The sequence below is a fragment of the Erpetoichthys calabaricus genome, chromosome 9 (genome assembly GCF_900747795.2).
Source record: "Erpetoichthys calabaricus chromosome 9, fErpCal1.3, whole genome shotgun sequence".
NCBI classification, from domain to species: Eukaryota; Metazoa; Chordata; class Cladistia; order Polypteriformes; family Polypteridae; genus Erpetoichthys; species Erpetoichthys calabaricus.
Window position 1 is genome coordinate 2,565,388 of NC_041402.2, and position 13,603 is coordinate 2,578,990.

Consider the following 13,603-nt stretch of genomic DNA (forward strand, 5'->3'; position numbering starts at 1 on the left):
ACCACCACCGATAGCGTCTCCTGGGACTATGGTGGGCAGTCTGGAAAGCCAGGGGGAGGAAAGACGTGATCAGAAATGTGCCGATGGTCGTCACAAAGAGAATGAAGGCAAACGTGAAGGCAAACGTGAAAAGCAAATGCCAGGGCGCACTCAGTGAGGAAGTCATTAAGGGGCTTAGAACATCCACCGAGGGAGACTGAGCCTGCTGCCATAGCTACGGCGAAAGTACCAGTGACGTCACTGACACCAACCCCACGAGAACAACAGCAGAAACGTGATGACAAAATGGCCATCAAGACGGTCACGAGGACATCGAGGAAATCCTCGCAAACAACAACACGAAAACCCCTTCAATTCAAAACACTAGGCATTGGAAGGAGCAGCAGGTGAAACTCTGAAACTCAAGTTGGTTGCTGTTTTGGTGCCCTACGTGCCATCTGCACCCAGGTTTGCCAAAGTGGAATGAAAGCTCCTCTTTTCCAGTTTCTTTAACACACTTCTACAGGATGAGCCTTCCACTCTCATTGACACTCCAACAATTAGTAAGTTAAACCCCCCAGTGGTCAGTCTGTGCTTGGTAGTGTGGGCCGCAGGAGGACACGCCCACAAGGGTTAAAAAAAAAAAGTGCCATCCTCTATGACAGTTTGCCACACCCATTTCAAAAAGTGTGCTCTCGTAGCTCCACCCACAACACTGCTATCTGCCACTGTTATTGTCTCTGTAACTACAAAGCCACGCCCATTTCTGACACGGTGCTCTAATCTGTTCTGTCTTAAAAAAAGTTAAGGCCACACCTACAACCGTTACTGCCTCAGTTTGAACAAAGCCCCGCCTGTTCCTAAAGCAGTAAACTATTTGAGCAAAGCCACACCCACTTCCGCATTAGTGTTCTCATGACCACACCCACAACAGTACCATTGCGAAAAAAGTGACTGCCTCTATGATAATAAAACCACACCCACTTCTGCATTAGTGTTCTCATGACCACACCCACAACAGTACCATTCTAAAAAAGTGACTGCCTCTATGATAATAAAACCACACCCACTTCTGCATTAGTGTTCTCATGACCACACCCACAACAGTACCATTCTAAAAAAGTGACTGCCTCTATGATAATAAAACCACACCCACTTCTGCATTAGTGTTCTCATGACCACACCCACAATGGTACCATTCTAAAAAAGTGAGTGACTCTATGACAATAAAGCCACACCCACTTCCACAGAAAAAGAACCCACCGCCGTCCTTAAATCCGGTGTCCGAGCCTGCGCCTTCCTTCTCCACTATGAACGCTCAGTTAATGAAAGGTTTAGGTGCTGCTGATGATGATGATGATGGAGTCGATCAGAAAATGGTACAATTATAAAATCCAGCCACATCTTTTTCTTCTGGTTTTCCCTACAAACTACAAATCCCACAAGCCCCTCCTCATGAGTGCAAATCTGTTTAAAGGTATGGACCCCAATTTACAAATAGGAATCTGCATGACCAGTGTTGTTATTCACGTTTAACAATCACTCCACAGGACATACGTACACAAAAAACAAAATCCCCTATGTGGCCCCCCCTACAACTGTAAACCCCCTTATTGGTCATGCCCACTGCGTTTCTATACAAATGTACAAAGCTGTGCTCATTTCTGTTTTACAGGCCACACCCCTTTTAAAAAGACATTTCAATCTCGTAGGGGGGGCTCTCACCACACCGAATCCGTTGTATAAAGTTACCACCTCTATGATAATTAAGCCACACCCATTTCTAAAGCAGAGTTCTCCTGGCTACACCCACAAGTTTCATTCTAAATAAAAAAAAGTGACTGTCTCTGTAACAGCAAAGCCACACCCATTTCTAAAGTAGTGTTCTCATGACCACACCCACAACTGCACTATCTTGAAAAGGTTACTGCAAATCCACGCCCATTTCTAAAGCCATGTCCTGTTGGTCACACCCACTGCATTTCTGGTAGTGTTTTGCTGGTCACACCCCTTTTAAGGGCCCTCTCCACAGTGGCTGCCAGCTCTATGACACTCAAGGCACGCCCATTTCTAAGTCTGTCTTCTAGCAGCCTCACCCACAATGAGTCTATCTTTAAAACAATTACCACCTCCATGTGAACAAACCTAAGGTGGTCTTCTTCTGTTCATGCCCCCCCCCCTTTCCCTCTGCTCTCCTCTCTCTTGGGGGGCCAGTAGCCCACCAGGCAGCCTGCCAGAGGCTCTTTCTTGCCGTCTCGGGTCTCTCCGTCACCTGTCCACTCTGCCTATTCCACTTGTTGCCCAGTGTCTGCTAGGTTATTCACTTGTTTTCTAATAATTCCCAAAAATAAAGAATTTCAGGTGTAAAAGGAGACACTAAAAGTCCTGTTTAGTGGGCTGGGATTTGAACCCGGAGCACTGGCACTGTCCAAACTGCTGTGCCATTACCTTCCTTTATGTTTCCTAGTAACGCTTATATATAATTACATTTATATAGCTGCACTTTTCTAACTTACTCAAACCGCTTACTTCTAACACGCAGACAGTGTGGCGCCCCTTCAACTTGTACACTGGGGCCATTTGGAGCCATCACATGACCTGACTGGGCATATGGGGTGAAAGCTGGAGAGAAGCACCTTGGAGAGTCCTGGGGGGGTGGAAGGTGGGCACACTGCCCACTGCCTGACATTCACTAGAGCCAGGGGTCTGAAAGCGGCCAACAGCGGCGGGGCTCACCTCGGCCAGGGCGAGCACCACGTCGTTACTCTCCCAGAGGATGGCGGTGATGACTTCTTTGAAGTTGCTGCAACAGAACAGGAGAGGATGGCAGAGGTCAGCACTCGGGGTGACAGATTGGTAAGTCATTTGAACACAATTGGTTTTGGGGGCCTGGCGGTCATCTGCCTACCCACCCTTAAGACAGCAGTACTCACGTGGGCTCCTCCTCTACTTTTGCTCCAAACACCTGGAACCTTTTATCGAATCGAGTCGGCTTTCTGAACCTCTTAATGCTAGAAAAAAAGACAAAAAAAAGACATGGCAGGTTTCCATGGTAACTCATCTTAAACAGTAAACACCTCAATGAGCCATCAGTGGAGCTGCGGCGCCTCACTGTGTCCGTACTCAGACAGTAACTCGCTTGTCATTGGAGGAAGCAGGCAGCGAGCCTATTGGCCACGCCCTGTGAGACCTCACACTGTGCAAACAGCTGGGGGTGGCAGTGTGCTGCCCTCTGCTGCCCCTCTGCGGGACCCTGAATGAGTCACTTCAACTGCCAGCACTCCCACCACAAAAATGAGAAAACCACAACATCCAAATGCAGTTCACCATCAAAGGCGCTATACACAGCTGGAAAAAGGCAGCTGGCCCAACACAAGTGACATCAGTGTGACCCTGAGCTTGTCACCTTACCTGCTAGCAGTGCATTGTACACCATAAAAGGCGCTATATAACACTGCAAAGATGCTACTCTAATGCTGCCACTGATTAAGTGTGTGGCTAAGAGTGGCTCACATTACACTAAGTAAGGAAAGAGTAGACCTGCGCCTGTAAAGTGCCTTTGGTTCAAGGAGCTCTCAATGCAAGGCGCTATATTAACTCCACAGCAACACTACTCTAAATCCCACAGGTCACTTCACCTCCAAGTGCACACTTCTAAAAATATAAAAGCAATTGCACCATACCAGTAAAGCACCTTTGGATGGGGTTCCCAATGAAAGGTGCTATACAACACTATAAGGATGCTGCTCTAATTCTCCAGTTGACTTCCAGCGAGTGAGCCATTTGATTCATTCACATTCCAAAAATATAAAAACACCAGCACTAGTGAAGCACCACTTGAAGAATTTCACTACAAAAGGCGCTATATACGTAACACCACAAGGATGCTTTAAATCCCCAAACTGATTTCCTGTGTGACTGAGGGAGCTACTTGACTCTCCAAACACAGTCAAAGCACCGTTTGATGGCATTCACTATGCAAGGCACTATATTTTTTTTTTACTTTTTTTTATTAATTTTATTGTAATCATTCCGTACAAATACATCAATTTTTACAAAAAATAAGATTGAAAACAAATCAAACCCCAAAGCATGGCCAAAGGAGTAATACTTAAGGCTTGTAAATATTTAATAGGGCAAAAAAGATAAATGGAGAAGGAAAAGAAATGTGGAAATAATTATTTCTTCTTATTCTAAAATATTATTGATTAGATCCTGCCAGGTTTTGAAAAAATTCTGTACAGATCCTCTAAGTGAGAATTTGATTTTTTCCAATTTTAAATAATATAAAACATCGGTTTCCCACTAACTTATCAGAGGAGAGTTAGGATTCTTCCAATTTATAGTATAATATCCCAAAGGTATCACGTCCTAGTGAGCTGAATGACTTCAGGCCTGTTGCTCTGACGTCACATGTGATGAAGACCATGGAGCGGCTGCTGCTTCACCACCTAAGGCCACAGGTCCACCACGCCCTCGACCCTCTGCAGTTCGTATACCAGGAGAAGGTGGGCATGGAGGATGCCATCATCTAAATGCTACACTGATCCCTCTCCCACTTGGACAGAGGCAGTGGTGCAGTAAGAATTATGTTTCTGGACTTCTCTAGCGCCTTCAACACCATTCAACCTCTGCTCCTTAGGGACAAGCTGACAGAGATTGGAGTAGATTCATACCTGGTGGCATCAATCGTGGACTATCTTACAGACAGACCTCAGAATGTGCGTCTCGGGAACTGCACGTCTGACATTGTGGTCAGCAACACAGGAGCGCCACAGGGGACTGTACTTTCTCCGGTCCTGTTCAGCCTATATACATCGGACTTCCAATACAACTTGGAGTCCTGCCACGTGCAAAAGTTCACTGATGACACTGCTATCGTGGGCTTCATCAGGAATGGGCAGGAGGAGGAGTATAGGAACCTAATCAATGACTTTGTTAAATGGTGCGACTCAAACCACCTACAGCTGAACACCAGCAAAACCAAGGAGCTGGTGGTGGATTTTAGGAGGACCAAACCCCTCATGGACCCCGTGATCATCAGAGGTGACTGTGTGCAGAGGGTCCTATAAATACCTGGAAGTGCAGCTGGATGATAAACTGGACTGGACTGCCAATACTGATGATCTGTGCAAGAGAGGACAGAGCCGACTATACGTCCTTAGAAGGCTGGTGTCCTTCAACATCTGCAATAAGATGCTGCAGATGTTTTATCAGACGGTTGTGGCGAGCGCCGTCTTCTATGCAGTGGCGTGCTGGGGAGGTGGCATAAAGAAGAGGGACACCTCACGCCTGGACAAACTGGTGAGGAAGGCAGGCTCTATTGTAGGCATGGAGCTGGAGAGTTTGACATCTGTGGCAGAGCGACGGGCACTCAGCAGACTCCTGTCAATCATGGAGAATCCACTGAACAGGATCATCTCCAAACAGAGGAGCAGCTTCAGCGACAGACTGCTGTCACCGTCCTGCTCCACTGACAGACTGAGGAGATCCCACACTATGTGACTCTTCAATTCCACCAGGGGGGGTAAACACTAACATTATACAAAGTTATTGTCTGTCTGTGTACCTGCATTGTTATCACTCTTTAATTTAATATTGTTATTATCAGTATGCTGCTGCTGGAGTATGGGAATTGGGATTAATAAAGTATCTATCTATCTAATTTAACAAAATCAGTCTGCGTGCCAAAAGTGTAGTGAATGCGATCACCGTTTGCTTGTCCTTCTCCACTTCAAGTCCATCTGGAAGAACACCGAACACAGCTGTTAATGGGTTAGGAGGGATTGTGACCCCAAGGTTGTCTGAAAGGCACTTAAAAATTTTGGTCTAAAATGATGTTAGTTTGGTGCAGGCCCAAAACATGTGACCCAGTGAAGCAGGAGCTTGGCTGCAGCGTTCGCAGGTTGGGTCTTGCCCTGGAAACATTTTGGACAGTTTTAAGTAAGACAGATGAGCTCAATATATAATTTTGAGTTGAATAATTGTATGGTTTGCACATATGGAGCTCGAGTGAATTCTCTGCAATGCTACCTTGCACTCCTTTTCTGATATATTAATTAAGAGATCTTTTTCCCAATGTCCTCTTGGATCTTTGAAAGCAAGGGACTCTAACAAAATTTTATATAATGCGGAAATGGTGTCTAATTCCTCGTAGTTGAGCAGTATTTTTTCCAGCATGGTGGAGGGTACGAGATGAGGAAAATCAGGCAGGTTCTGTTTAACAAAATTTCTAATTTGAAGATAGTGAAAGAAATGTGTAGCTGGGATGTTGAATTTGGAATGTAACTGTTCAAAGGATGCAAAGATATTGTCTATATAAAGATCTCTGAGCAATTTAATCCCAAATCTTTTCCAGGTATTAAAAACTGGATATGTTTGCGAGGGTTGAAGGAGTTGGTTCTCTTGCAGGGGTGCCACAGATAAAAGATTTCCCATCTTAAATTGCTTTCTAAATTGGTTCCATGTTCTGAGTGAGTAAAGCACAATTGGGTTATTAGTATATTTGCGATAACTTACATTTATTGGAGTGCAGGGCAGGGAGTATAAAGAAGTACTACAGGATTTTACTTCTATTGCGGACCAAGCCTGTATATGTTCATTTATTTGTGTCCAGGTTTTTGTAGCTTGTATGTAATAAAACTGAAAATTAGGTAGAGCCATGCCACCTTCTGCCTGAGGTCTTTGTAGGGTCGCTCTTCGGATACGTGGGTGTTTTGAGTTCCAAATGAATGAGGTTATTGTTCAAACTAATTGTTTAAAAAACGATTTATTGATATATATTGGAATGTTTTGAAATAAAAAAAGAAGTTTAGGAAGGATATTCATCTTAACAATGTTAATTCTTCCGGCTAGAGTGAGATGAAGTGTTGACCATCTATGCAAGTCTTGCTTAATTTTTTCCATACAGACAACGAAATTTTGTTGATAAAGAGCTTTATGTTTACTTGTGATATTTACCCCGAGGTATTTAAACTGATCTGCTATAGTAAAAGGTAGGGTGTCCAATCTGATATTATATGCTTATGAATTCACTGGAAAGACTACACTTTTATTCAGATTAATTCTGAGACCAGACATCTTTTTAAATTCTGTAAGTGCTGTTAAAACTGCAGGCACAATGTTTTCTGGGTGTGATATACTGTATATAAAACCATCTGCATAGAGAGAGATTTTCTGTTCCAGTCCTTCTCTGGCGCTATATTAACACTACAAGGGTGCCATGTGGCTCTCCCCCTGATTTCCCAAGTGTCACTCCACCTGCTAACATTCACACAGCAGAAATAAGGAGAGAGATGAACTAACAGAAGGAGGCTCCTCTAATCCTGCCACTGATTCCCCGTGACTGAGTCACTTTACCTCCCAGCGCTCAAGAAAAAGATTTAGAAACATCTGTGACAGTAAAGCACCTCCCAATGAAAGGCGCTATATAACTCTACAGTGATGGTACTCTAAATCCCCCAATATATTCCCTGTGTCACTTCACCACCTAGTACAGGTTCTTAAATATACTACAACTGTAAAGCACCATTCGATGGCGTTCACTATGAAAGGCGCTATATTAACTCTACAAGTCTGCTACTTTATTCCTCTCACTGTTTCGATTGTAAGACGGAAAGTGGGCCATTTGACGGCCCTCCAGCACTCACACTGTTTTATGTGTAAGGTAAGGTGCTGTATAAAAAAGTAAAAAGCTGCCAGCCGCTTCAAAGTCACCAACACCATCTCTGCCAATGTTACTGAGTCACTTCATTGGTCAGAAGTCACAGGTTGCACTGTAAAGCACTTTGGCTTGGTGGTCACTTATGGAAAGGTGCTATAAAAAGTAAGGAATGCTTTATTATGAATGTGAAATCTACTTTAGTAATAAACTCGACAGAAACCATGAAAGTCCAAAGCTACAGACCACAGTGCCCACCCTACCCGCTGGCACAAAGAGACAAAGAGGTGAGCTGTTGCGCCGTAAGCTGAGACATTTTCAGGCTATAAACTTGAGAGGAGACCCCCCTTTGGTTTTTTGGGGTCTTGTCCAGTACACTTAGGACCACTTGAGTACTTCTGAATTTCCTTCACTCCTTCCACTCAGGGGCACACTGAGGCACTATAAAAGTGAACAAGTGGGGTGGCACATCCCCCTTGTGTGTCACAGAGGGCACAGCATGGTGCTTGGCCTTCACTACTGAAAATCTGGGCAGCGCCCTAAGCCCAGCCGGGTGCAGGCACTATATAGGAGGGCACTGAGAAGCTTCACCTGACAGGTTGGATGGTGGGCAGTAGTTTCTGTAATCTATTTGTGAATTTTATTTGGAGCTTTCTATGTGAATGGCACAGTGATTTCTGGAAACAGAAGGCAAAAGTGATAACAAAAAAAGGGGACTGTCCTGAATGAGGATGGCCTGGTGGCAGCAGGCTGGCACTCCTCTGGGTGCCCAATGAGTAGACTGACACACAGGGTCAAAAAAGATGACAAAACGGCACTCACAGGATACAGGGATGAGTTCTGAATGTCTCGGTGCAGCTTCACTGAAGCACTTTAATCCCTGTGGGCCAGCATGCTTAAGTCCCTTATGCTTCATATAGCGCCTTTCCATAGTAAACACCATCTAGAGGTGGCACACTTTACTCATTCACATATCTGTACTGTTAAGAGTCCTGGCATATGAAGCGACCTGCTTGCTCAGGGTAGCAGTTCAACAGCTCAGCCACTAGAGGGCCACATAAAGAAAACATCAAGACCCAAACAAGAAGGCGGAGGGTTAAAAATACACAGGCAAGAAAAAGAGCGGAGTGAACGGTCAAATCAAAAAAAAAAATGGGGGTGTGACCACCCAAAACACCTGTGGGGAAGCAGCGAGTGTCCAGTGCCCACTATTCACTAGTAGAAGGCTAGAAGTCAGGGTGCAATGTGCTAAGTGGCCACCAGAGGGCCCTATAACAGCGGTGACTTGTGTGCAGTGCCAGTCCACAGGCAGCCAAGGTCATGTGGATGTTTGATGCCAGTGGGGTACAAGCAGACACCTGGGAAGCTCATGGGGCTTATCATCACTCTTGGCTAGTATCCCTTGTTAGCCCTCCACAGCACTTCAGCTCCTCTGTGCTACCAGTTCCTTACATTACATATAGCGCCTTTCCATAGTGAACACCATCTAAAGGTGCATCACATGCATACTCTACTAATTTCCATATTTGTGATGGGGGAGTGCAGGCAGATGAAGTGACCCTCTCATGGTTCCAGTTCAACATCTGAGCCACTAGGGGGCCACATAATGAAAAAAACAAAAGGTGGAGAGTAAAAAATACACAGGAGTGGAAAAAGGTGGTCAGAGTGGGATGGATGGTCAAATCAAAAAAGGGGGACCTGAGGAGGAGGGGAGCTGAATTTATGCTACTACCTGAGACACCTGGGGGGAGTGGGGGGACCCTGGGCCAGCAGGTGCCCACTTCATTCTAGGCATTGGTCAATTCTAGGGGTGTAATGTGCTCAGAGGCCACCAGAGGGTAGTGTGACAGTGGTGACCTGTGTCTCAGTGATGGGTGTGCAGTGCTAGTCCTCGGGTTATGGCAACTGGGCACAAACAGACACCGGGAGGGGTCCAAGGGACCGGCTCAGCCTGTTAGCCCTCCCTGGCATTTGTGTCTCTGATCTAATGTGTGAATATCGTCCAGATTGAGACTCCAAGGGGGCAGGCGCTCGATAAAGACATCGTGTAAAATATGAAACACATCAGGAGGAGGTCCAAGAAGCTCTTCTTGTATTTCCACTTCAGGAAGTGCTCTCAAGAGGGCAGCTAAACGAGCATCGGATCACCAATACCCACCTAGTGGAGGAAGTCCTGCCAACCCCGGCATTTTTAGGATCTGATGAAGAGGATGTTGATTTTGTCTGGTTGAAGTAAACCACACTGCCTGGCCTGCTGGTGGACTGCGCAGTCGTTTGGTTAGCCGGTGCTGATGCTAAGGAAAGAAAGAAGAAGAAAAATAAGTGGGCACTCAGTCAACATCTTCAAAAAAATGAGGACATGGCACTTCAGAGCATCAGGCGATGTACTTAAACCAACCCACGGACAAACCTCAGAGCTTCTGCTAACCTCTACAGGTGGGCACTGTGCCCGCCTAATGCTTAAACTATGACAGGACTGTGGGGAATGGGGCAGAGCAGAGCAGCATGATGAGCGATGAGGAGGCTGGGTTGGCATACTTAAGTTGGACAGAACACTGGTCCTCATCATCATAGACCAGTAGGCCACTCACATTTGCCCCATTTGAATTTTTTCTTTGCCTCAGATGCCACTCTTGGCACTCAAAGTCCAGCGCATTCAACCCGATTGGGGAGCGTAAGAAGCAAAGCGGACGACCTGCGTACCAACTGTTGTGCTGGCGTTCAGACCTTCGTGATGCGACTGCGTGCCACTCTGTTGTGATGGTTGTGGGGTAGAATTTGTAAGATAAAAGAAATTGGGCAAATCCTTAACCACCAGAGGCTGACAGACACCACAGCAGAATGTGAAAAACTGTAAAGAGCCAACCGTGGTAACTCAACCAATGAGCTCAATGATACTTGAGGGTAAATGAACCGAAATGATTACAGAAGATGAGGACTGGCCAGGCATGTCAGCGGACCATCCGGGGCTCAGACGGGCTCATGGCATTTGGGTCAGAAGTAGAAATGTTGAGTCAGCAGAGTCCTTAGACGCACACTGGCACAGACCTCTGATTTGGGAGAAGGAGATGAAAGTAGAGGTGCCAAGCCAGCACAGGCAGGGCCGTCTTAACAGCATCATATGCCCCCCGGGTCAAAGCAGTGCACTGGGGTCCCTACCTACACAACCACTCAGCAAGTCACAACATACAGAGATTAGCTTGGGGCCCCCGGGCAACTGCCCAGCATGCCCAATGCGTTAAGACGGGCCTGAACATCTCCGTGTGATGCCCTCAGTGCCCTGCAGATTGTCGAGGTTACAATTTCAGGGTAAATTTTGCAGAAATGGATTTCTTCACACAGATACCATGAAGTAGAGCATCATATCTACTCCAAGCTACGGTGGGCCGCAAGGCTTTTATGAGTTCCTTTCTTTAAAGCCCAAACCCTGCTGTGTCATCCCAGCTTTCATTCCATGCTCCTTCTATCCGTGCCGTTATGCTATCGGTCCCCTCAGCCCCGGCTGGTACACACCTGCCCCACCTTGTGCTTTTTCTGGAGAATCTTCCGGAAGTTCCACACTGACTCTCGTTTTCTGAGTCCTATCAAAAAGAAAAGAGACGACAAGCTGAGGGTCTCGACATCCGGTCAGCAGGCTCCACCTAAACCCTGTGACCACCAGTCTACCCTACTGGAGAATATTCTGGATGACACGGAGGGCCATGTCCTCGGCAGCAGGCTTGCCCATCCTGCTGGGCTGCAACAAGCTGTCATTCTGGAATGTCACCATGGCCTCCTGCTTGAAGCTCTGATAGCGGGCAGCAGTAGCAAACGACCCCTGGAGGGGACTTTCTGGGACACTAGTGGCAGAGTCTAAGTCCTGGAAATGGCAAAAAAAGAGGTTTCAAGTTAGAAAGGTGGCACAGAAAATGGTCAAAGTGTGAAACAGCTGGAGAACGTCTCATAAGCGAATGTCTGAGTTCTTAGTGATAATTCTATTGTGACGGACTGACGGATACAACAGGGAGGATCAAGTGAGCCAGAAATATAAAGCAGAATGACGACCACTGCGGACATTTTCAAGGCTGCCTTCACAAGGTCAGTGGTTTTGGGTTTCTCCAAGATTGTTCCCCGTTTCACTCTGCATGTCCCGAATCTTTTCTTCATACGTCTTCTACACGTAAACACCAGGTGGCACCCTCCCATAAGGCGGCACTGTGGCTGGAGGCTGTTTGTAAAACACCTTAGGGAAGATGCTATGTCAAAAACACAGAAGGTGATGATGAGACCACCATACATCTGGATATGGATGAAGTGCAATCACAATGACGCTTAAGTGGTCAGGTTGTTGGGTCTCATCAGTGGGCTACGATCACTTTGTGGGCGCTGGTGTCGCTGCTGCTGGTGTTTTTACCCACAATTCAACCATCTTGTCTCAGACATTTTCAGATATGTCGTTGGTGTATCTTCTCATCGCCCTCCATTTTGAGAGGAGATCACGTTCTACCAGACGTCCTCTTGAGATGAACGCTCAACGAAAGTGAAGAAAGTGAAACCATCAGGATGTGGAAGATCATCCATTGACACCAAAGATCCCAGAGGTCATCCTGGCTACCAACTAATGCAACTGACTGACAGAAGTCCACATCAGCAGCCGCCCTGAGGTCCGCAGTGGCACCGAGTACAAATCCACACTACGGTCTAAAGGGGGAGCAACACTGAAAACGATAACGAGATGTGCGAGGTGTGAGCAGTCAATACTGCAGACCACCAGGTGGGTCCTACATTGGCAGCCTTCAGACATGAGGATTATTTTGGAAACCTTAAACTTGAGGGAAAAATAAAATATGGTGAGGAGCAGTAGAGGAAATAAAAAAAAATACAAAAAAATGAGGAACTCACCAGCAAACAGCCAAGAAATCGACAGCACTCGTTGACCTTCTCCATGATAGTCAGCGTGAACGTATAGAGCTCATCAGGGGTGACTCTCTGTGTCACAAAAGAAAGGACACTTAGGTGACACAGACTTCATGTCTTGACTCAAAGAGACAGTAAGACGTATTTGGGGAAGAAATGTACACAAACTGGGAATCCAAAACCAGAAGCTCAGAATCAGAATGTAAAGTCGTTAAACACACAAGACACTAAAGGGAAGATGAGCAGCCACACCACCTGCACCCCCCTGAAGCTCAGCATGTTCAGGCCCAGCCAGTGCTTGGATGGAAGACCAACCAGGAAAACGCTTGAGGAGGCCAGCAGGGGGCGCTTACCCTGTGCTCTGTGTGAGGACCCCAATACCCCACTGTGCTGTAAAAATGGCGCCGTCCTTCAGATTAGAGGTAAAACTGAGGACCTGACCCTCTGTGGGCATAAAAGACCCCTGACCCCTTCATAAACAGCAGGGTGTATCCTGATGTCCTAGATTAACTCATGTGAGGTGAGTGTACTGGTGCCAAAAATGGCTGCCATCGCATCATCCCGGTGGATGCTACACATTGGTGGTGGTCAAAGTGGCTCCCCACTCCCTATGTAAAGTGCTTTGAGTAGCGGGAAAAGTGCTATATGCATGTAAACAGTTATTATTATTATTATTATTAAAGATGAGATCAACAATAATTTGCAGTTTTTATCAAGTCATGTGGCTTTATTGTTGTACCATCCATACACTGCATTGCAGCATAAAGAGGGACAAAACAACGTCCCCCAGGATCAGGGCACATAATAACAATAATAATAATAATTCTTTACATTTATACAGTGCTTTTCTCACTACTCAAAGTGCTCTCCATGCAGGTTCACATACATAAACATGGGACAAGTGCAAAACATTACAGGTAAAGAACTATACAATTTAATAAACAGATGAAGACATAAATATATCAAAGGTAAATGGATAGATAGAAGTAAATAACTAAAAACCGTATATACTCGCGTTTAAGTTCTCCTGCAGATAAGTCAGGACTTGAATTTAGCGTATAATTTCCA

General features: G+C 45.9%; 1 protein-coding gene across 1 annotated transcript in view; it reads right to left on the reverse strand.

Moving 5' to 3' along the window:
• ccdc180 (coiled-coil domain containing 180) overlaps nucleotides 1-13,603 on the reverse strand; it is a 114,270-nt gene that overhangs the window by 11,372 nt on the left and 89,295 nt on the right. Inside the window, exons 26-31 of the mRNA XM_028809082.2 lie at nucleotides 12,521-12,607; nucleotides 11,311-11,498; nucleotides 11,153-11,220; nucleotides 9,798-9,933; nucleotides 2,913-2,990; nucleotides 2,716-2,782 (exon numbers count right to left, since the gene is read on the reverse strand). Of these exons, the coding sequence (XP_028664915.1) occupies nucleotides 2,716-2,782; nucleotides 2,913-2,990; nucleotides 9,798-9,933; nucleotides 11,153-11,220; nucleotides 11,311-11,498; nucleotides 12,521-12,607 (624 nt within the window). The remainder of the gene's footprint in view (nucleotides 1-2,715; nucleotides 2,783-2,912; nucleotides 2,991-9,797; nucleotides 9,934-11,152; nucleotides 11,221-11,310; nucleotides 11,499-12,520; nucleotides 12,608-13,603) is intronic.